Source organism: Lagenorhynchus albirostris, chromosome 9 (genome assembly GCF_949774975.1).
Source record: "Lagenorhynchus albirostris chromosome 9, mLagAlb1.1, whole genome shotgun sequence".
In the NCBI taxonomy this organism is placed as follows: Eukaryota; Metazoa; Chordata; class Mammalia; order Artiodactyla; family Delphinidae; genus Lagenorhynchus; species Lagenorhynchus albirostris.
The window spans coordinates 77,422,402-77,446,440 of NC_083103.1; the positions used below are offsets into that span (position 1 = coordinate 77,422,402).

The window sequence follows — 24,039 nt, forward strand, 5'->3', positions numbered from 1 at the left end:
AGATAACTTTTTATTACCTATTTACCAGTTTTTAATTTTAATACTGATTTATGGATAAACATTTACTTTGCAAGTTAATTCAAGTAAAATGTAAAGAAGCTGCTTAGAGCAAAAGAAAACAAATACCAAGATGCCTTTCTTTAAATTTATCTGGAATACTAACACAGGAACCAAATTTCATCCCTAGCATAATCTACACCAATACAGTTATGGAATTTTTACAGAAAATTACAAAGAACTAAAAATCTAGTTCATATTTGTTGCGTTAAGATTCAAGTGAGTCCTCAATTTTCCATTTATTTTATTTTAGAACCAAATTAATTCTGGATTGAAATTGTGACAGAAAACTAAACATCTCTAACCACTGATCATTAATATGAATCATTAGCTTTTAAAATTTGAGTTTCACTTAGTCACGTTTCTTCACTGCATAAAGGTTTACATCTCTGGAGCTGTGGAAAACATAACAATTCCTTTAATTCATTTGTCCCACTTAAAATCCTCAATAAAAAAATAATGTTCTGAACATAATTGTAAACTCTTTTATCACGTAATAAATTAAAACTGAGCTGCCCCCACAGCTAATACAAGAACTACATGTAAACAAAGAGGGTTGTCCTGATGGTATTATTAAGTTGGCAAAAGAGTAAAGCACAGGATGCCTTAGTACTGTCTCCTTGTTACCCTAGTAAAATGAATATATAACTTATATTTTTTTAATGGAAAAAGTGATTGACATGTATGCCCAAAATGATGATGGAGACCCTAAAAGAAATGTTGAAACCTTGAGGAGGGGCAAGTTTGGAATATGTGTTTCTGAGTTGCAGGGGTAAGGATGATGATCTTGGATTTGAACCTGTGATTGTATCTGGAAGGCGGCTGGAAATTTAGGTATACAGCTCAGGAGAGAGAGTTTGTTTTTCTTCTAATACTTAGCACAATGCTTTGGCACATTAATTGTTTATTGAATGAATATTTTCCAGACATGGTCATAACATAGATTTTTTGTTAACTCATATAAAAAACATAAAATCAAAAACTAAAATGTTCATTTGCTACCAGTTTGGCCGCCTACCACACAGACCCCTACAAGCTGGGGACCCTCTCTTAATCAATAATTCTTTCTGAGTACCAGTTCTGTACAAGGCACTGTGTGATTTACTTTGGGGAAACATACACTCCCTATAAACCTAGTAGAGAACGTAATCTGTAAGAATTTTTATAGACAGTGATTGTAACATGAATTCAGAGATGGAAGTGATCACTGTGAACTAGGCCTAGGAAGGGTTTCATCTGGCTTCTATAGAAGAACTAGTGGGGTTTCAACAACTAAGAAGGAAAGCAGTCCAGCCGAGTGGAGAAGCATGATATGGCAGAGTGCTCTGAGCCTGGCCCTGGGATGAATGTTCAGAGGCAAAAGATGGGAATGCACCTTTGAAGAAAGATTATGCAATTCTCTGTATTGAGAGGTATAATGGCATAGTAACAAAGACTTTGGGTTGCAGTCAGATTGCCTGAATTTTTAATTCTGCCATTACTTTCTGTGTGACTTTGAGCTAGTTATAATCTTTCTGTGCCTTAGTTGCCTCATCTGTGAAATGGGGAAAATAATAGGACTCCTTCATAGGTTATTGTGAAAATTATATAAATTAATATGTATATTGGGCTTAGAATGGTGTCAAGCACACAGTTTAAGTGTTCATTCATTTTGGCTCTTTTCATTCTCTGTGGAGGAAATATTAAAAACAAAAAAAAACGTAGGAGCTAAACTGTCTGCATAATAATGTAAAATGGTGTCTTCCTAAAGGTCAAAATTGCTTTTCTACAGATTATACCATTATTAATGTGGTTAGATATCTGTAAGAGATGGGAACACTGTTTTTCCCCCCTCTTCCTGAGCCACAGAGAATGTAGAGGACCTAAAATTGTACTCCAGGTATTTCTTTGGCAGCATTTTGCATACTTAGAATTATTTTCTCAACTATTTGTAGTAATTTATTTTATGTCTGTCTGGAAAACAGGAACTGTGTGTATTTGGTTCATCCCCAGTGCCTAGCACACTGCCTGGCACTTAATTGACACTCAGTATCTGTTCCCTGACTGAATGAGCCCACTTGCTGGAAAAAAGCCGGCCCTTGAAGTGTGACTGCAGGTGTGGAGAAAAAGAGAGGGAGTGGGGAAGGGTGGGCGACTAAGGTCCAAGAGTATCAGTAGTGCAGTAGTTTCTCTAGCTATCCCTAAGCCTGGTGTAAAATTTTGCAAACTATTATACTGTAATCTGAATTTAGCTGGACTGTGTGGGATAAGATATACAGCCTGGGAACATGCCTGGGACAAAATTGTCTCTGGAGAGCAGCAGCAGCCTGTGAATCCAACTTTGAAAGAGCAAGCTGTGATCAACTGAGGGTGAGGATTTTTCTGGGGTGAAAGATCAACCATGGTGACAAGTGACAACAGAATGGTTTTATGGAATTTGAGAGCATTCTTCAGAAATTCTGATAGTTACTTAAGGAGAGAAGGCTCACTGAATTATAATTTGGACATCCAAAAAAGGGACTTAGGCTGGAGACCAGAGAACTTGGAACTTTTAGGACCCATGAGCAAGAAAATAAATACAGAGGCATAGAAACACAAGGTGGTTTGGGGAAGACATAAGTACACCTGACTAGTTGGAACTGAAGAGTTCTGTCCAAGAGTTCTGGGTAATAACACAGGGAAGACAGATGAATGGGGTCCTGGTTACCGAGGGCTATAGATACAAAGCTAAGATATTTAGATCTTTTAAGTAGATGATGTATAGGAGTCAAAAACTTTTGAGCAGGGTAGTAGCATCATAAAAGTGATATTCTGGAAAGATTAGACTGGCAGTGATAAATTGGAGTGAAGAAAGACCAAGGTCCAGAGATTAAATAGAAGATTAGAGTAATTGTCAAAGCACAAAATTGAGTAATCTGAGTTAATAACAATGGAAACCTTTCTGGGCATCATGAAGTATGTGACAATGGAGTGCTCATTAGGAAAAAATCAAATATGGCCCCCCAAATGGTTAGCTACTGGGTAAATTATGAAGTGTTGGCCATTTGAGGTACTTAGAACAGGGAAGTGGGAACTGTGGTAGGAAGCTGTGGTCAGAGAGGGGAAATCCCTCGTTCTTCCTTTCATCCCTATCCCAGCCCATGCTCAACCAACTTTGATCCTTACAACTTTGAAAACCTAGGTCTGAAGTTTCTGAAAACTGACTGAAGGCTTCTCAGTCATCCAATTAATCAGCAAGTATTGCTAAGAACTAATATCCTTCATTTTTCTGCAAATATTTATTAATTACCTACTATGAATGTGCTGGGTGGGCACTTTCTAGGTACTGCAGATACAGTGATGAACATAAAAGACAAAAATGTCTTTATTGGGGAGTTTACATTCTAGAGCCCATAATACTTATTAGGCATAGTGAAAGATAGAAAGAAGTACCCAATTACTCTTAAGAAACTTGAAGTTTTGTTGGAGAATGAAACACTCATAATTTTTAATTTTTTTCAGTCTGATGGGTATGAAATGATATTTGTTATTTTAATTGTTCTGACTTTTTTATGAGGTAGAGCATTATTTTGCATATTTCCTCAAACATATATATTAATTCTAGTGGGCAACTCCACAGTTGGGAACAACTGCTTTGCTCTCTACTTCTCTAGTTTAAAAAAAAGAGAGAGAAAGAAAGAATAGATGAAAACAAAAGAACAAAGGGAAGAATAAAAGACAGGGAAGTATGTTGTGTCTTACAGTAAAAGCTGCATTAATTAGCACTAAAAAGCCGCATTTAGAGACACATTTAGCAGTGTCCAACTGGCAAACTCTAGCAGCTGGTATACCTGATATCCTCTAATGTAAGTCTTCAATCTCCTGACTTGGCACACATGTTAAAGTTCATTGGGATAGGCAGGCTGAACTGGGTTTCAATAAGGTTGAAACTTATCATTCCTGTTTATCTTCTTTTTTTGTGCCTGTAAAAAGAAAAAAATGTCACCAGGCTTTAACAAACACTAAGAATCTGTAAATTTTTGTTACCAGAAGGGTGTGTGAGAGAAAGTAAAATAGAAACCACCTATAACAATATAAATTAACTTTTATTCAACAAAATTTTTGATCAGGTGTCACCTTTCATCCCTTTAACATGTAGAATAAAACGCTTATTTTCCTTAAAACTACTTACTTCCTACATATAAAATAACTGCTTACTTCATACATATAAAATATAAAACTTAACCTCTGAAGTTCTGAGGGAACCTAGAGAGATCAGAGCCAAGGATGATCCATAATGAAAGGCCTCCCTGAGAAGGGGATTGAGGTACATTTTAAAAGAAAGGACATCCAGCAATCCCACTCCTGGGCATATATCCAGGGAAAACCATAATTCAGAAAGGTACATGCACCCCAATGTTCATTGCAGCACTATTTACAATAGCCAGGACATGGAAGCAACCTAAATATCCATTGACAGGTGAATGGATAAAGAAGATGTACATATATACAATGGAATCTTACTCAGCCATAAAAAAGAATGAAATAATGCCATTTGCAGCAACATGGATGGACCTAGAGATTGTCATACTGAACGAAGTATGTCAGACTGAGAAAAACAAATATATGATATTGCTTATATGTGGAGTCTAAAAAAATGGTACAAATGAACTTATTTACAAGCATCAGAGATGTAGAAAACAAACTTATGGTTGCCAAGGGGGAAAGAGTTTGGAAGGGTGGATAAATTGGGAGATTGGGATTGACACATACATAGTACTATATATAAAATAGATAATAAGGGCCTACTGTATGGCACAGGGAACTCTACTCAATACTCTGTAATGACCTATATGGGAAAAGAATCTAAAAACTGCGTGGATATATGTATATGTATAACTGATTCATTTTGCTGTACAGCAGAAACTAACACAACATTGCAAATCAACTATATCCCAATAAAAATTAAAAAAAAGAAAGGACAATTATGGATTGGCTTAGGGGAGGAAAGAATTCTAGGCAGAGAAAATGTTTCAGTCTGTGGTATAGAGGTAGAAAATATCAATACATGTGGGGTTACAAACTTCCCTGAATAGAGCAGCAGATATGCTTAGAAAAGTAGATTATTCACCTAATGTCCACTGTGTACCAGGCACAATGCTAAGCCTGTGGACACAGTGTAAACAAAACACAAAATCGCTGCTTCCAAAAAACATACAATCTAGTGACAAAAAATATGGTAAAATACATAAAGTAATTACAAATTATGGTTTTTCTAGGGAATATATCAAGAGTAGTTAGTCTGAGAATGTTCTCAGGAAAAATACAGCATATGTGAAGGCCCTGGAATGGAAATGAGTTTAGTGTGTTCTAGGAATTGACAGAAGTCATTGTGAACAGAGCATAGCAGGCAAGAAAGAGTGACATGAGTTGAAACTGGGAAAATAGATCATGCATATCTTATAAGCCAATAAAATGAGTGTGGAATTTAACGGTAGTGCAATGGGAAACTACTATAAGTTTTGAAGCAAGGGAGTGATGTATATTTTCAAAAGATCAAAAGATCACCATGGCTATTGAATGGTAAATGGATTTGATAAGAGTTGGGGAAACTACCACCACTGTCTGATGAGAAATGAAGCAGTGTGGGCAAGGATGGTTTTGGTGAATATGGAGTGTTATGGGCTGAACTGTGTCTTCCCCAAAGCTTATATGTTGATGTCCTAACCCTCAGTACCTCAGAATATGACTGTATTTGGAGATAAGGCCTTTAAAGATGTAGTTAAGGTAAAATGAGGTCATATTGATGGGCCCTAATTCAATATGACTAGTATCCTTACAGGAAGAGAAGATTAGGATACGGACACCAAATGAAGACCATGTAAAGACTCCAGAAGAAGACAGCCATCTACAAGCCAAGGAGAGAAACTTCAGAGGAAACCAACCCTGGTGACACCTTGATGTTAGACTTCTAGCCTCCAGAACTGTGGGAAGATAAATTTCTGTTGTTTAAGCCATACAGTCTGGAATATTTTGTTATGGCAGCCCTAGCAAACTAATATATGGAGGGAAGTGGATATATTCCAGATGTTATTCTGGACCCAGAACCAACATTACTTGCAGATGGATTGAACTGGGGGATGGGGAATGGGAATTGGAAAAGTCAAGGTTGACTCTCAAGTTCCTGGTTTTAGAACTTTTAGAAAAAAATCTACTTAAAATACTTAACAAGAAACAATCTTTTGAAACAAAAGGGTTTGAATTCTAGAAAGATGGGAATAAATTAAATGGGATAATGTGTGGGGAAGTTTTTGTGTATGCAAATGTAAGTCATTGACTGTATCACAGTTGTTGTTAGTGTATGATACACACTAGGAATCTACTACAGTTTTTTGTTGTTGTTGTTTTGGTTTTTGTTTTGCAGTACGCGGGGCTCTCACTGTCGTGGCCTCTCCCATTGCAGAGCAAGGCTCCGGACGTGCAGGCTCAGCAGCCGTGGCTCATGGGCCCAGCCGCTCCGCGGCATGTGGGATCCTCCCGGACTGGGGCACGAACCCATGTCCATGCATCGTCAGGCAGACTCTCAACCCCTGCGCCACCAGGGAAGCCCTCTACTAGAGTTTTGAGTAGGAGATCAAGGGTGAAAATGGCACTTGAGGGAAATGGGTTTCGAATTATAGAAAATTGATTGAAGCAGGAAAGAACAAATGGAGCCTAGGAGATCAGCCAGCAATGGGCTGCAGGAACTAAGGTGTGAGCTGAGAAGTGTCCAATGTCTCTGGGAAAATCAAAGGAACTGAAGATACTTCAGTAAACATTCAGTGAATGTACATTTGCATACATATACAGTGGACCCTTGAACAACACAGCTGCTTGGGTCCACTCACACCCAGATATCTTTCACTAAATACACACCATGGTACCGTATGATCTGAGATAAGTTGAATCCTCAGATGCAAAATCAAGGGACAAGTGTGAAGTTATATGTGGATTTTTGGACTGCGCCTCCCCCAGCATTGTTCAAGAGTGAACTGTAGACATTAAATAGCTGGAGGCCAGAAGGGAGATGTAACTAAACCACCTGCCGTTTTCTATATAGGCAGTAAGCCCACCTAAAGTAATTTCCTTCAAACCTTCTTGGGGTCAGGATCCATGCCTCCCACAATGCTTTTTATAAAACTTAATAAGCATTGTAGATAGGATAAGTAATCTATTATATTTTGTCCTTTTAAAAAGGTAGTAGTATGGTGGGATATCTTGGGACCAGGAACTAGAAGCTCTGGCTCTGTCACACAGAAGCTGTATGGCTTTGGGCAAGTCATTTACCCAGTGCTAGCCAGTAGAACTTTCTGAGGTTAGGGGAATGTTCTATATCTGTTCTGTCTGATACTGGAGCTGCTAACCACATGTGTAGCTACTGAGCACTAAAAACATGGCTAGTGTGACCAAAGGAACTGAATTTTCTATTTAATATGCAGCTAGTGGCTACCATTTTGGACAGTGCAGAACAACTTCTCAAGACCATAAGTTCTTGTGTAAAAGAAGGAAGTTGGGCTAAGTGATCTCCTTTGCCTTTTAGTTCTAAAATGCTGTCATTCTAATTCAGCATAAAAAATTCATGTGCATGTTATAAGGGTTCAAATTTTGACTCCCTAAAACTATATTTCTAAAGAATAAATTATACCCTTTTACACATAGAAAGTATGTAAATAATGACCTTCACAAATTTAAATCAAATGTGTATAAATGATGTTTGGGACACTATGTAGCGTATATAGTATCTTAACAACTGAAGAAGAACATGGGGTACTTGGAGAAGAGTCAGAGGACTACAAGAGAAGAATAAAAGTGTTGAGAAACAAGACATTGAGTAAAGGTTAAGTAACTGGGATAGTTTGAAAAAAAAGACTGTCAGGAGACTTAATAAATGTATTCAGGTATATGAAGAATTATTAGAGATGGTATCCAGATATTTTCCATTAGATAGAACACTAGAAAATTAAGTTAAAGAGGAAATAAGTTATAAATGAAGAGGCACTTTCAGAGTTTGGTATATCAAATTCTCAAAAGACATTTAGATTTTAAATTGTTTTAAAACAATTTTGTGCCACATCGTTGAAGGTATGCATATGTCAAAGTAATAGTCACAAGATGTTAAAACTATAAACAAGTTGGAATCACTGCTTAACAGAGCTTTTAAAATAGGATTAGTGGTTAACTTTCAGGTAAGAATCAAGACATCACCTTTTGAGATCCTTTACACCATGAATATGTTACCAAATAAATAGATTTTTTCAATTCTCAAATACATATTATATACTAGATATAGATATTTCTAGAATAAATGATGAAATTAAAGGGATACTTATCTATAAATGGTGAAGCATAATGTTTACAAAACATATTTAATATTTATAAAATAAAAACAGAATGTGGAATATCATATAGAGTAGTGGTTCTCAAATGTTAATCACCTAGCGCAGGCTTGTTAAAACCCAGATTGCCGTTTACCTCCAGAGTTTCTGATTCAGTAGGTCTGGGTTATGGCCTAAGCATTTACATTTCTAACAAGTTTTCAGTGATGCTGATGCTGCTGATTTGGGGACCACACCTTGGGAACAATTGATAGAGAATATATTTAGTATTTTTAGAAGACACCTTTCCATTTTTAATATAATTCAGAAAAGTATAGTAAATGAGGAGACTAGTAACCTTTACGTTCAAGCATAGATGTGGAAAGTACAAGCCTGAATTTGATAACCTGTATTGCATAAAGCACTGGAAAGGTGCTTTGGGGCCTCCATTACACACCCCACTTAGTTCTGCCCGAAGTCTGAAGGGCTTCATACTCCAAAATTCTTCACAGCCAGATCTCAGACCAAACTTTAATTTCTCCCATATGGATAATTTTAGCTAGATTTTAGAAGAAAAAGAAATCTGATTTTAAATGATTTTTTTACTACAGTATATATGACTTTACATTAAAAAAAAGGAGCCTATTAACCAAAATGCATCTATAGTGCTGAAATATGAAAAAAATATATATAATATATATTTTGAAAGGAGTGGTCCTTCTGTAATAGGCCTGACATGTCCTCTAACACAAAACAGGATTGAACAATTTACTCATGCCCCCAATCCTTTCTGGATGGTGTCATACCTTTGACGTATTGTTTATTAGTTTAGGCAACCAGCTCACATGGATAGGAACTGGGAGTATAATTGCTCATAAATATTTTTTCTGCTATCAGAGAAAAGTGTCCACTATACAACCAGTGTCAGAAAAACCCATTGAAATGAGTGAAAAGTTGGCATTATAAATTTTACAAAGAAGTATTGTCACACGCTGTGGCTTATCTCTTTTCTAATCCCAGCTCCCCAGCTCCCTACCCCAACTGATACTGTGTAACTAAACAGGGGTGAACATGATTTGGGTTTTTAAAGTAATTACTTGCATATAGATGTCCATTTTTAAAGTGCTTTAAGATGGCCTGTTCTCTAAAATTGGTAAACAAATGACACTTTGTCTTTCTTATTTGCTTAGGCTTATCATAGCTGAAACCTAGGGGAAAAAACCTCAGTCTAACACCGCTTATTGTCACATACCTCAAAATAATGGATTCCGAATTAATGAAGTTCCCCATGCGTTGCAGCATATACCCTTTAGCTGAGTATATAGCTTTGCAGTGACCTGCCTTTAAACACCTGTGTGCTAAATCCCTTTTCCAATTCTGCTTATATCTGTTCAATAATAAGATCAGTAATTTGTACTATTTAAGAAGTGGGTAGCTTACAGCTCTAAAGTAGAGGTAGGGCTACAAGATTTGGGAATCCCTTCTATCCACAACTAGACTGAAACAGTGTTCAAAACCAGCCAGGCTCCTGATCATTATCATATCCACTTATTGTTCACAGTTGTTTCTTGCTATTGTAGAAGAATCCCCTTCAAACCAGAGACTTATCTCATAATTATTGATTAGTGTCTAATGTGGAACACACATGACAATCAACAAAGGCTGTGGCAATAAACATTTTATATTTGAGTATTTAGAACATGAATTAGAATAAAAGAATAATGTCAGGACTATGTTAATTCACAAATACACACAAATTATCTTCTAAATATTAAAGTGGAGAACTCTGAAATAATGTCTCTGAGTTGAATAATGAAGTACTGTCAGGTCAAGCAGAACTTTCTTCAGCAAGCTGTTCCTTAATTTCTCTTCATGCAATTATACCAAGTCAACTGTATCTTGGGCCTTCTTAATCCTCATGATGCAATAATAAAAACTTATTCATACTTATTTAATTTTTGTTTTTCTATGAAATAGGCATCATTATACCAATTACTACCAATGCCTGGCACATAATCAGCACTCTACAAGTACTTACACAAATGTTTCATCTCAATTTCATCCACTCCTATAGTTAGCAGACAGTAGGAAGATCCAGAAACAGAAGGGAATAAGCAGAAGCTTTGAGGCTATTGAAGCCATGAGTGAACAGAAATACATGGGGCAATAGAATTGAGGGCACAGATGATTATGAGAGGCTGAAGCAATGAGTTATGATTTCTAAACTGAATTGGGAAGGAAGTGAAAACAGGAGTGATAGGTTCGTAGAAGAGAGAGAAGTTAATAATAAATGAGGTGTGAGTAATTAAGGGAATGGTATAACATAGTTTGATTTCACAACTGGAGTATTTCTGGATGATGGTGGGGTGTGGACAGATAAAGTAGAGAAGAGGGGCCATTGTAGTTGAGAAGGCAAGTCATTGTAACACTAGTGTTTTCAGATAGTGATCTACATGGACTTGAAAATGATCCAGGATAACCTGGGTCTTTGTATGAAGAAGGCAACTCTGTACCTCAAGGTGCCTTGGATTGATAATTGCTCTAAAAGTGGGGCTGGAGAGGAAGAGAGGGGACGAAGGATTGAATCTATGTTATCTTTATCCCTTACTAACCTGTGACTGAAATTTTGTAGATCAGGAATATTCAATTACAAAATCTTGGTTGATGGTACAGAGGTGCTTACAGAACATAACATCACTCCAGACAGCCTTTAAATCCACTTATCAAAGTAATTTTGTTCTCAGTTGAATGGCAGGTGAAACAATATTGAACAAAGCAACCTCTGCTGTACGCTAAGCCCTTTAATTATAGTGTTCATGGTAATAACTACTCTAGTGAAGGGACAGCTTCCATTACAATTCCAGGTTTTCAATAACTTTGGTTCTTAAAAAAAGTTTTTTTTCAGTTGGAAATTTTAATGCATAGTTTCTGCCCAAAGGCTTTGTTTGTGTGGATTGATTATTAGATGTGACAGGAAGGGACTGCCAACAGGGTCCCTGAGGGGGACTGCTGCAAAGGAGAGGCCATGTCACTACATGTGAAGTAATCTGTGAACACGGCAAAACAACGATAGCTGACGTTTATGTGGATCTCACCACACACCCAAAACTGCACTAAGTACTTGCTTTATGTCCATTGACTCATTTGTCTCAACATATGAAGTAGGTGTCATTACCTGACCCCAATATTAAAGAAATTAAAGAATAGGAAATAAGTAACTTGTCCGATGTCACAGAGCTAGTAAATTGTGGAACTGGGATCTGAACTCAGATCTCTGGAACTCCAGAACCTATAAATTTGTGGTTAAACGCACTTGACATTTGGAGATGGGGGTGGGGATAAATATAAAAAGCAGTCATGGGCATCATGGAGGCAGATCCCTTTCTTCAGATGAAAGTGTAATCCAGAGCAGTTGATTAGAATCTTGCCGTAAAATCTTGAGGCTCTTTCCCTGGCCTGCCCCACCACACCGAGTGATACAGATCCCTCTTCAGATTTATCCAGGGCATGTCCTGGCTGGAGGAAGAGTTTATTTTTTTGCTCAGGGGACCTTTCCTTGTTTAATCCTGTTTACACATCTGTTTCACTAGCGTTGCAGACAAAATCATTAAAACAGGAAGCTAGTTTTCTTTAGAATGAACTAATGGATTTAAAATCAGAGTGATGCTGCATAACCCTTTTAATACACGAAAAATACTGGGTTGCGTGAATGGCCGCATTGTATGGTATGGAATTATATCTCAGTAAAGCTGCTTTTTAAAAAATCAGAATGTATGAATTAAAAAACAAATTTTGGGGAATTCCCTGGCGGTCCAGTGGTTAGGACTCCGTGCTTCCACTGCAGGGGGCACGGGTTCGCAAGAGGAGCCGTCAAACAAAAAACCAAAAAAAACCCAACAAATTTTCATTGCTTTTGAGTGATTTCAAGTGAACTCCTTGCATATATGACACTGCCGCAAAGAGAACCAGGTGCCTGGGGTGAGCTCCTCACCCGTTCATTTCTTATTCGGTCAACTTTAAGAGAATCCACCCTTGTGCCAGGCACAGGGATAACAAAGAGAGGTAGGCTCCCATCCCCTCAAGGATGAAAGACAGGTACACCGAGGAATGCTTGCAACTGAAGTTAAACACTGAGTTTTTCCGTTGAGATTTTCAAGACTGTGTTTCAAGTCTGAGCACTAAAAAAGTTTTCACTTTTAAAAAAGGCAGTTTTTGGTTATTTAGTAAATCACACTGAGTCACAGATCTAGTCTTAAAGCTTCAAATTACAGAAATCGTTTATCCCTTTCAAGTGGGTTTTGAATATTGAGTGGAAAGAAAATCAAGTTAATGTTAAGAAAAAATGGACCCTTATTAAAATCAATGTCTGTTACGGGTACCATTTTAAATTCAACCTAGTTTGAGGATTTGAGCCCACACTGACACTCCAGTTGGTCAAGTCGGGCAAAAGCGGGGAGGGTTTAAGTGGATTTATACGTCCCCTCCCAACTTCTTTCGGCCTTGGCTGTTTCGCATCTCGGGGCGAGCTGGAAACCTTTCAGCCTTTCCCGAGAACTGGCGGGGAAGGGGCCGGGCTGGGAGGGAGGACTTCCTGCGGCCAAGGGCGGCCGCGTTCGCCGCAGAGATCAGAGCTCCGACCCAGACCAAACCCAACGTTGGTCGTCGGGCCGGCCGCCCTCCCGGCGCGGATCGCCAGGCACGCTCCCCGCCGCGGCCGCCCCCAGGCCCCAGCCCCATGAAGCACTGTGGAGGCCCGGCCCGCTGGCGGGCTGGTCACGTGCGGCCGGGAGGGGCGTTGGAGGCCCGGAGTCTGCAGGAATGTAGTTAACTTGCAGGGGAAAGTTTCCCTCCGCGGATGGCCGCGGATCCTGTGCGGGCGGGCGCGCAGAGGAAGGAAGAGCCGGGAGGAGGCGGAGCCGCGAGCGGCTCGGGCGGGCGGTTCTCTCAACTTTAGTTTTGGCGTCTGAGGCGAGTTTCTGTCTCAGTCGGGCGCAGCCGCCGCCGGGGAAAAGAAAGGGAGGAAGGAAGGAAGGAACAAGAAGAGGAAATAAGAGAGAAAGGGGGAGGGGAAAGGCAACTAGCTGTCCGGCATCCGTCAAGGGCGTGAAGGAAAAAAGTTCTCGGGCGCGCAGGTCCGGGTCTCTCGCAGCCCCTCCCGAAGCGCAGCCGCCAGACCAGTGGAGCCGGGGCGCAGGGCGGGGGCGGAGGCGCCGGGGCGGGGGATGCGGGGCCGCGGCGCAGCCCCCCGGCGCTGAGAGCAAGGCGAGCGCCGCTCCCGCCGCCCAGCGCTGCCGGCCCGCCACCCTCGCCGGTTCTCCCATCTCGGCCCGTCGAGCCGGGGCGCCCGGGCGGAGCCCTTGCCCGCCTGGTCGGGGTGCACGTCGGGGGAGGGAGAAACCATGGATCCCGGGCAGCAGCAGCCGCCGCCTCAGCCAGCCCCCCAGGGCCAAGGGCAGCCGCCCGCGCAGCCCCCCCAGGGGCAGGGCCCGCCGTCCGGGCCCGGGCAGCCGGCACCCCCGGGGTCCCAGGCGGCACCGCAGGCCCCCCCCGCCGGGCACCAGATCGTGCACGTCCGGGGGGACTCGGAGACCGACCTGGAGGCGCTTTTCAACGCCGTCATGAACCCCAAGACGGCCAACGTGCCCCAGACTGTGCCCATGAGGCTCCGGAAGCTGCCTGACTCCTTCTTCAAGCCTCCAGAGCCCAAGTCCCACTCCCGACAGGTAACCTGGCCGCCCCTCTCCCCACTTTCCCGTCGGGCGGGCCCCAGGCCCGGGGGCGCTCGGGAGCGGCGGCCGCGAGCCCTGGCCGCGGAGGGGGGTTCCGGGAGCGCTAGAGAGGTGGGGATGGGGGCTCGCGGAGAGGCGGGGGGACTGGAGGCGCCCGCCGGCCGCGGCTACGGGCTCCCCACTCCTCCCGGAGTCCGGGGCCGAGATTTGTTTTTCCCCTTGTAGTTTCTCTCTGCGGTTGCAGCCCCGGGGGGCGTGCTTTTCCCTGCCTTTTCTTTCTTCCTGGGGTTCTCGGGAGGTTGGCGGGAGTGGCAGGGGAGGTGGGGAGGAAGGAAGGGGGTGGGGAGAGTCGGGCCCGGGCCGCGGTGGGCTTGCACAATGCGCGCGCCGCCGCGCTCCGCACCTTCGCTCCCTCCGCCGCCGCCGCCGCCGCGGGGCCGGGGAGGGGGAGGGGGGCCTCTGGCATCTGTGTGTGGGTGAGCTGCCAGCGGCGGCCGAGTTTGTGAAGTTGAGCCCTGGGCCCCCTTTCCTTCGGGGCCTCTCGGTCCACTTCAGTCTCCTAGGGAGTCAAATAATTGTTCTCTTGTTTTCCAGTGTTGATTAGGGGTGGGGGTTGAACCAGTCCATTTAGTTTCTCGCTCTTTCTCCCCCTCCCCCTCCCCCTCCCAAAAGCATTTATTTTCTTCGCGGCCCCGGCGCTTTCTGAATACAGGATCCAGACTTTCCTGGAAGTTGTTTATGGAATTAGTGCTTTCACCCCTGCCCTTACCTAGCGCCTTGGAAGTCAGGCAGGCTTACTCTTATCAAACTTAGTTGGTTCACGTGTTGGCTTCCCCGTTGGAGACTATTATTTACAGTTTGCCGAAATGCTTTTAAATTAGCCACATCTACACGTTGCGCAGGACCTGAGTTGAGCTTTACCGTGCTTTGGTTTTAACAGAAGCCTTTGATAACGCACTGCAGGTTGACTCATAGGCCGAGTCCTGCCTAGTTCAACTGTGATTAGAAGTTAATGTTTGGGAAGTGATGACTAATTCGAGGCTCGCCATTGCTCTTTAATTCTTATTGAGGATATGAACATGGCTGTTCCACATACACAACGTTCGATTACTTTGTCAACGTGATCCAACATTAAAGTGAAACTATTATGAAAGTGTTAACATTCTGACCTGTCCCAGAAGATTTGTTTAGTGTAGGTTTTTATTCCTTTCCTTACTTTTTTAAAAAGAGCTTGCTTCAGGCTAAACTTCAGCATAGGAACTTTGTCCAGAAGTTAATTGGTTTTCCAAATACTGCGATGTAGTTAGTCCATTCGGCTGTAACTTGAGTGGGAAGAACAGTTATCGCCCCACTCCCATCGCCCCTCCTATTTGCAGCAGGCCTGTGGTGTGTTCTCCTGCCTCAGACCAAGGGGTTTTGGAACTCAGAAAAACTCACTTAACCTGCTGACAAAAACCTGCGTTAAGGAAGAGGAAGGAAAAACAATTTAGCAGCTTGCCCCAAATACTTCAATTTGTAAGAAGTAGACTTAGGTATGCTTTTTTCTCTTACCCCTGGAAATGAGTTTCTGGACTCATTATGGGTAAAAATGTGTTGGCATGGCACCCCACAGTCTACACGACTATGCTGTTAGTTAATATGTTTTGAAAGTATAATACCCATAGGAGATTGAATTCCCCATTTTGTGGCATCTATAAGCCGTAAAGAATTGCAACTAAAAGTTGCAATACTTATTTTTCTAGTAAATAATTGCACAGTAATTTATATCAGCAGTTTATGGATTCATACTATTCATAATCTATTGTAGTTTTGTTTGTTTTAATGCCTTTTTTATCCAAGTGTCGTGCATCTATAAATTTGACTTTTTATTTCTGCTAATGAGTCCTAATTCATTCTGATTGGAAACTCAGAATGTACATGATTTAACATCAAGGCATAGATGCATCTGCTGATTGCTTTTAGTCTTCCTTACTTGCCTATATGAATCTAGGAAATTCTAACTTTTTGATAAACCCTAACTCTTCAGTTAAGGAATTTAAATAACTGTACTAGATTATGAATACTACAAATGTGGGTTGTAAATACTGTTGTTCACAAATTATTGGATATAAATTCATATACTCATTTTTCCATCATGAAAAAAGCTATTTAACAAACGAGAAAACTTGAGGCTCAGAGATTATGATATTGTTCAGTGTCACACTAGACAGCTTGGACTGGAACCCAGAACTTTAGGGTCTGAGTTCAGGATTTTTTCTGCTACTACACAGTTGTAAATATGTTTGTAAATTCTTAAGTTATATTGTAATGGAATTGTTGGCATCTTTATCATCTAGGTACAAATATATGGCTGGGTTTTTATTTCATTCATTAGGAGGCTTTTAAGAATATTCGGATGTTTCTGGATCTTTTGTATTCCTTAAAAGTTGTATAAATTTTGATGGTTGCTTTATTGATGACATTTGTCCATGGTGAGAAAAAAATGACAACTGTTGTGTGTTTAGGACTTGGCTTGGAAAAAACATTCACTATGTAAAACCTAGTTTAAAAAAAAGAAAGAAAAAGAATCCATAGCTATATTCCTTGGGTTTTGTTTATACCTAGAACATTTTAGAACTTGGAAAAGCACCCACACTGCCTTGGCCTTCACGTAAACATTTAAAAGTATCCATCTGCAAACCTGTATTCCTCTGTGTCAAATATTAAATGTTGAAATGTGCCTTTGGATTTAGAATTTCATTGCAACCAAATATCTATCTAAGAAATCTAAAGGGACTCTCTTTGAAAACAAATTTTAAGAAATCTTTGTTTTAATATTCCTAATAGGCCAGTACTGATGCAGGCACTGCAGGGGCCCTGACTCCACAGCATGTTCGAGCTCATTCCTCTCCAGCTTCCCTGCAGCTGGGAGCCGTATCTCCTGGGACATTGACACCCACGGGAGTAGTCTCTGGCCCAGCAGCTACACCCACTGCTCAACACCTTAGACAGTCTTCTTTTGAGATACCTGATGACGTACCTCTGCCAGCGGGCTGGGAGATGGCAAAGACATCTTCTGGTCAGAGATACTTCTTAAAGTAAGTGAAAATAATGGTAGGAGATAATTTTCTGGTACAAAGATATAAAACGTCATTTATTTTTATATTGTACTTAATATTTATGTCAAGCTCAGTTATATCTTCCATAATTCTTTTTTCAGTTCAGTATGAGCTAAACACCTTCTTTAGGTAATGTTTTGAAAGCTTTATGGATTCCTGGTTCATAACCTTTTAATAATCTTTTATTTTGTGGCAATTTGGATGTTCTCCTTTTGAGTTTGTGCCAAACCTATTAACTAGCCTAGCTCAAAACTGAAAGGATACCATGAAGAATTTCAAATTGTGAGAGTTTGGGGGCTGGCATAGGTTTATGAGTATGTGCAGTACTACTTACCTTTTTCTACCATTTTACTGGTAGAAGAGAACTATAAAAATAAGGAGGAATTTCCTAGGAGTCTAATATTATAGTACTTTAGGTTGTGAGATGACAGACCCTTTAGCTGCAGTTTGATGTGATTTACCAGTTTGTTTTTCCCTCAAAGCGTAAAGAGAAATATGAATTTTCCTGCTTGATATAGAAGCTCAGTGTCAAACTTCTTCGAGCTAGCAGGCCTTCAAAACAGAATCTCTCTTCTCTGGGAAAACAAAAACAAAGCCATTGGGTTATTTGTTTTTATCAGCCTTATTTTTTTGTGTGTTTAAAAAAATGGCAAAATTTCATTGAAGCTGAAAAGATCAAAATAGAATTTCGTCCCTTCTTGTTTTGAAATTATAGGTAGGACCTTAATATTTTTATTTGGTGTGTTTGGAATAAGTATATACAAAATGTTTCCTAAAAGTAATTATTATAGACTGAAATTGATGTTTTCAAAAAGTTGCTTACTTAGTATTGTTTAATCATGTTGAGATAATAAAGTAAAAAACAGTCCAAGTTTTGATTGTGATCTGTCCTGACAGTCTACTCCTAAGGGAAATGTAACATTTATTCATTAGATCAGATAATACAATAATGATATTGTTTTGTTGTGTGTCTTAGTATTTTATATTGATTGTCTTTTGGGGCAGATTGTTACTTTGCAGTGTAAGATACAGTTTTGTGACAAGCTTATTTAGAAGAGCAGAGGAAAAAGTTTGATATTAAAAAGTTTCTGCAGTTTTTTGCCCCTTTTCCTCCAACTTTTTTCTTATATTTTAAATTCGTTTTCTGGTGTCCTGGTATCCATTTCAAAGGGTCAGGTTTCAACCAGAACAATAAAAGGCCTGAGACTGGAAAGTACACACAAGTCTGGCAGACTCATCTGCATGAGCAAGATTATTTGTTCTCAAGCAGACATCCAGAGTAAATGATTGAAAGAGCTACTAGCTGTGAGGGATGTGTCTTGAAGGGAAAGGAGTGGAAACAAACCAGGTTGTTAGGAAAAAGAAAGGCTGTAGTTTTTTGAACCTCTCCCTGCTGGGTCACATGCTGACCTGGGGAGATTTTTAAACAGCTTAATAGCTGGCTTGCCTCTCTTCTTTGGTTGATGTTATAGCTAAAAGTCTATGATTAAAGAGCAACATTTATGCTCCTCTTTTAGTCTTTTGTATCTTGTAATAATTGCTTCTAGGTGACATGGGCCTACATTTTTATTATTTTGAATGATCTTTTTGTTTTGACCTGAAATGTTCTATACTTTATTTTTTAGTTTCCAATGGTTCTTCCTTTGAGAAGTGTTTCTCTCAAAGATGGATTAATGAAGGGTATACACACGCACACACCACACCATCCCAAGCACCCTGCTCAAGTGAGCCTGTAGCAAAGGTAAACCAGGACAAAATGATACGAAAATTATGCCATATGGATAATGGTTACCATGGAAATGAAAAACTGGGAAGAAGAGAGATAAACATGATTATTCTTTAAGATTTTTGAGGGATTCTCACGTGGAAGTAAAAGTAGATTTATTATATGAGAAACATGAAGATTTTTGACACCATGGAGTAATTTTCTCATATCAAACCTTCAGGAATAGAAATGTTTTCCCTGTTAGATGTGTCTTGGTCAGTAAAAGCAGGCAAAATCATTGATTATTTGGTACGTGTCAGGAAATGCAGGGAAACAACTAGTTGTTGTCTTGCGACCTTAGATGAATGACTTTGAAGTCAGTTGGCCCATCCTATTGTTTCAAGGCAGCATAATTACTGAAGGATTATAGGTAGGCAACTATTGGGATTTTTAAAGCCCTGCCTAGGTCAGTGAGATTTTCTGAGGAAGACTTGTACCTTAGGTTGGCAAGTGATAAGGAGGAAGTATGGTACTGGCTACATTTATCAATGACACATATTCAAGTTCTGGTATGATTGTGAAGTATTTTTAAAAAGCTTAGTCTGTATATTGGGTATATTTGTTCTACTGAATTTACTGTTTAAAACTAATTTCTTCAACATTGTGTATTGAGCTTTATTTTAAAAGAATTCTTTTATTGCTCTGAGAATTATTGCTTTCTTCATCTGTCTTATAGTTTTCCTACAGGAAATAGTTCTTCAAGTAGTTGGTCAACAACTTCCTATTTCTTTATAAGCTGCTGAATAACTTCCTGAATTAGTATTCTATAATATTTCTTGTTACAAGGAGTGCTCTTACTTCTCAGATTTATTTTATTGACTCTGATGCCTTGCAACTATTACCACATACAAAGAACTTCTTGTGTAAAATGTACCATATAGGACCTTATAATTTGATTTTAGAAATCTCATCCAGTAATTTTAGAAGTGTGGAGATTTGCATTGTTTTAATAATCTTCTAATTTTTAAGAAGTCATTTTTGTTTCATTTCTACTATCTATCATTTTCTGAATAACTGGCCTCAGTGTTTTTAATCCTTGAAGATTCAAGGTTTCTTGTGGCTGGGATTTTATTAAAATTATTGAGTATCTTGATTCACAGTTTAAAAAGGTATGTTTTTCAGAGATTTTTTGCATTCTGCAACATATAACTCAGCCAATATTCCAACATTAAATGAACTTACCTTGCAGGTGTTATTAATTGCTACAAATGGTTTGATTCTTTTTCTATTGACCATGTATCTTGTTTCAGAAGTGAATGCTCCACTGCCCTAATTAAAGCTACTTCAGACATGTATCAATTAAAGGAGATGAATTAAACTGTTTCTTGTTATCGTAATTTGGTCTTGCTTCTTCTCCCAAACACTTGCCCAGCAGAAGACTATGAACACATACAGTGTATACATTGTTACCGTAATAAAGACTAGATGTTTTAAAAAGGAACAGTTTCATTGAGAATAAGGCTGTTCTCTTTTTGGTTTCTTGTTATATCAAATGTAATCCAAATGATTTCCCTTTAAGAATGAAACGCTTGTAATATTGCCCTTAACTGTTGATTAAGCTGCCAAAAGAAAAAAATAACCATAAACAGTTGAAATTGCAATCACAAAACATTTCCCTAATGTAATAAGTCAGTTATACTTCAGTTTTAAAAATCCGAAAGCAGAGTATTTCCCTATTTGAGGGAAGGACTGTCCCTGCCCATTTATCTTGCTGATTGAGGCTGAGTGGAGAAAGGAGATAAAAGTATGCCCTCAGCTCTCAGAAAAAATGCTTGCTTCTGCTTGGTGGGTGGGCACCCCGGGGAAGAATGGCCCATGGTGCCACAGTGATTTAGGTAGAAAAATGCTGGTGAATCTGTTGGATACAGTGGTAGAAAAAAAAAAAAAAAGCAGTTGGAAGATAGTAGATGTGACAGTAAATAGAACATAGAGATTAGTTTATTTACTGGGGGAAATAATGAGTATTTTTAGAGTGAACTAAAAAAGTACTTAACCTTTATCAAACTAGATGTTTAATTTCAGCAAACTCAATTAGCTGCAAGATGGTAGGCAAATTTTCTTTAAAAAGTAACATTGAAAGCATATTTCTCCCCCAAAGCTTCATGTTAACTATAAAGAAAAAAGCCTAGGTAATATTCAAATAGTTGAAACTTTAAAAAGTTTTTGAAACCCTGAGATCAGTCTTCATTAGTAATGTAGAAGAATGTTTTACAGTATAGTTGGAAAAATAATGTAAATTAGCATCCCCAAATAGTAATGCTAGTATGACTCTGAAATGTATTTTATCTTAAGACTTTTGGGAAGAGGTAAACTCTAAATCTAACCTTTTAGTTGTCAAAATATTTAGTGAAGTTTAGGCTTAGGGCAAATCAAAGTGAAGTTGTTTTAAAAATCAGTTAAGATTATTCAAACTTAATTTGCTACCTTCAGTAATAGCATAATTTAGCCATTAATTATGACTTGAAAGTTTAATAGTAGTTGAGTAGCATTGTATAAAGGAGGGTCTTAAAGAGCTGTGTGGTTCAATAACTATGGTTACTAAGTGATGCACTTTTTACAAGAAAGGCTTCTGATTCGAGGATTGATCGGAACTTCAAGCCACGAAAGGGACGTTGCTGTTTTTATGAAGAATTGCTTCGTGGTTCTGCTCAAGTACTGTAGCACCAAGTTTCCTGGGAACAAGTACTGCTACCGTGGAAGCACTTCTATTTGCGTAGGGCTTCACCCCTTCTAAAAGCAAACAAAAGAAGTTTGGTATAAATCACAATGGTCTTTTTTTATTCCCTTCTCTTTAATATTTTACACAAAAGTGGTCAGTAGTTTAATCCTTATTTGGCTTTTAGCATGAGAAGCATCATAATCTTTAACACATCAAATAATAAGATGTTGTTTCTCTGAATAATGTTGCAAATTAACAAAATAATGCAAATAGGCGTATCTATTTAAAATATTGCTGTTTTCTTCCACCAAATATTTTCAGTGCTTTATTTGTGGTTAGTGCTGTTACTTACCTATTTTCACTTTAGTGTGCTTCTTTTTTTCTTCACAGGATAGTGTTAGTCAATAGACTTTTCAGATTTTTCAGCTGGGTCTTGCTTTGCGGGTGGTGAGGGTACATTTTGTTAAAAGCTCCTTTCTTCCTCTTTCAATTTCTTACTTAACCCAAGGTGAGGAGATTTTTGATTATTTTTAAAGTAAGGTCTTTCTTTATCCAGTAAATATACGTTTTAGAGAATGAGCTTTTTGATACATGCATGAAAACTTACTATAGACTAGTTGATCTGGGCTTCAGAGTAAAAATGGCTTTCTTCAGAGTGCTACTTTGTGCTTTCACACAATTGAATGTGGATTTACGAAGTTCTTTGAAATGTAACTTCTCACATATCCTGAAGTGACTGTAGTATGAAGCAGGGTTTTGGGAAGGAGCTAAACCCTATCTAGGAGGTGGGGGTAAGAGGTGGATTTTTTTTTTCTGTACAAGCATGAATGTGGGGTTCTTTTGTTTTATATTTATAAAAGTTCTTCCTTCCTTCGCTTCTTTCCCCATGTATCTGATTTTGTGGATTTTTAATAAGGTGTATTTTTTTAATTACAAAAGTAACACATGTTCATTAGAGAGAATTGGAAAATTCAGGAAAGGAGAAAGTTTGGGAGGAAGCACCTAGATTCTTCTGCCAAGGAGAGATGGTTGAACATACTTGTTTATATAGTCTTATCTATAAACATATATTTTGAAATTTAATTTTAGGGGAGTAACATATACATAGATTCAGAAAATCCCTTAGTGCTATTAGGGTTATAATGAAAAAGAGCAGTTTTAACTCACTTTTCTTTATCTATGGCTTGCATTCTCCAGAGGCAAACATTTCCAGCTCCTTTGAGATTTTCCCCCCTTTTAAAAATTCCATATTTATAGAACACGTTACACTACCATTTAATTTTTTTTTTTTTTTTTTTTTACTGTACGCGGGCCTCTCACTGTTGTGGCCTCTCCCGTTGCGGAGCACAGGCTCCGGACGCGCAGGCTCAGCGGCCATGGCTCACGGGCCCAGCCGCTCCGCGGCATGTGGGATCTTCCCAGAGCGGGGCACGGACCTGTGTCCCCTGCATTGGCAGGCGGACTCTCAACCACTGCGCCACCAGGGAAGCCCTAAAATTCATTGTAAAGATTACATTGTTTGGAAACTCAGTCTTCAGTGTGAGTGGTGCCCTTTAAAGTTTTGCAGTATAGTTGCCCTAACTGTCCTTTGGTCCTAGGAAAGATTTCTTTTATTAGTTCCCGGATAATTTCTTCCAGTCTTTTTAATCTTTTCGCTGTTTCTGGAATTCCTGCTTGTCAGAATAACTCTTGAATTTTCTTATCTTTCCCGCCTTTTGTTATGCTTTCTGGGAGATTCCTTCAACTTTAGCTTTTAATTTTTCAGTTTTTTTTTTCACCCCAAAAAGGTATTTATCGTTCTTAATTTCCAGGGAATCTTTTCTGAGTTCATTGTTCCTTTGTTATTTTTAATAACATGCTGTTCTTATTTCATGGATGTAGTAATATAATATCTCTCTAAGGATATTATAGTGGGTGTTTCTTTTTAAATTTTTTCTGCTTTCAATGTCTTAAGTAGGCTTCACTGGAGAGTAATGTAACAGGAACCAACCAGGCCCTGAAGTTGTGGGAGGCCCTAAATGTCATTATCTTTGTTAGGTTCTCTTGTAGTGGTCAGTTTCTCCGGATAAAAATCTGGCAGTCCCCTCTCTAGAGAGCATTGCTGGTGGTAATGGGTGTTAAGATGGAGAGCCAGTGTTTTAGGGTTGAGAGTGTGGGGTTTCATCCTTGCTCTTGGCTGTGCCAGGTATGTGAATCCAGATCCTCTTAGTCTACTTCTCTGGAACATGAATTTCCCATTTCCTGCTTAGGCCAGGGAGGGGGTGTGCAATAGATTTTTAAAAGTTCTTTGTAGGCTTGATTTTTGTGAATCCAATTTTGCAATTATTAGGTTGACTCTATAAAGTTGCCAGTTTTCTAAGCCCCAAACAGTAACTACTGCCAATTTCGTATTATTTGACTTAAATATTACAGGATCACT

At 39.4% G+C, this 24,039-nt stretch overlaps 1 protein-coding gene across 8 annotated transcripts in view; it reads left to right on the forward strand.

The window, feature by feature from the left end:
- Positions 1–13,630: 13,630 nt before the first annotated feature.
- The window catches only part of YAP1 (Yes1 associated transcriptional regulator), a 107,677-nt gene continuing 97,268 nt past the window's right edge, over positions 13,631–24,039 (forward strand). For 6 of the 8 annotated variants that reach the window (XM_060160274.1, XM_060160278.1, XM_060160273.1 and 3 more), the window contains exons 1-2: positions 13,632–14,092; positions 16,925–17,175. In XM_060160274.1, coding sequence (XP_060016257.1) covers positions 13,769–14,092; positions 16,925–17,175 — 575 coding nt within the window. In that variant the 5' untranslated portion in view covers positions 13,632–13,768. Of the gene's footprint in view, positions 14,093–16,924; positions 17,176–24,039 lie in introns of all 8 variants that reach the window. The other 2 variants (XM_060160271.1, XM_060160276.1) reach the window with 1 other exon arrangement.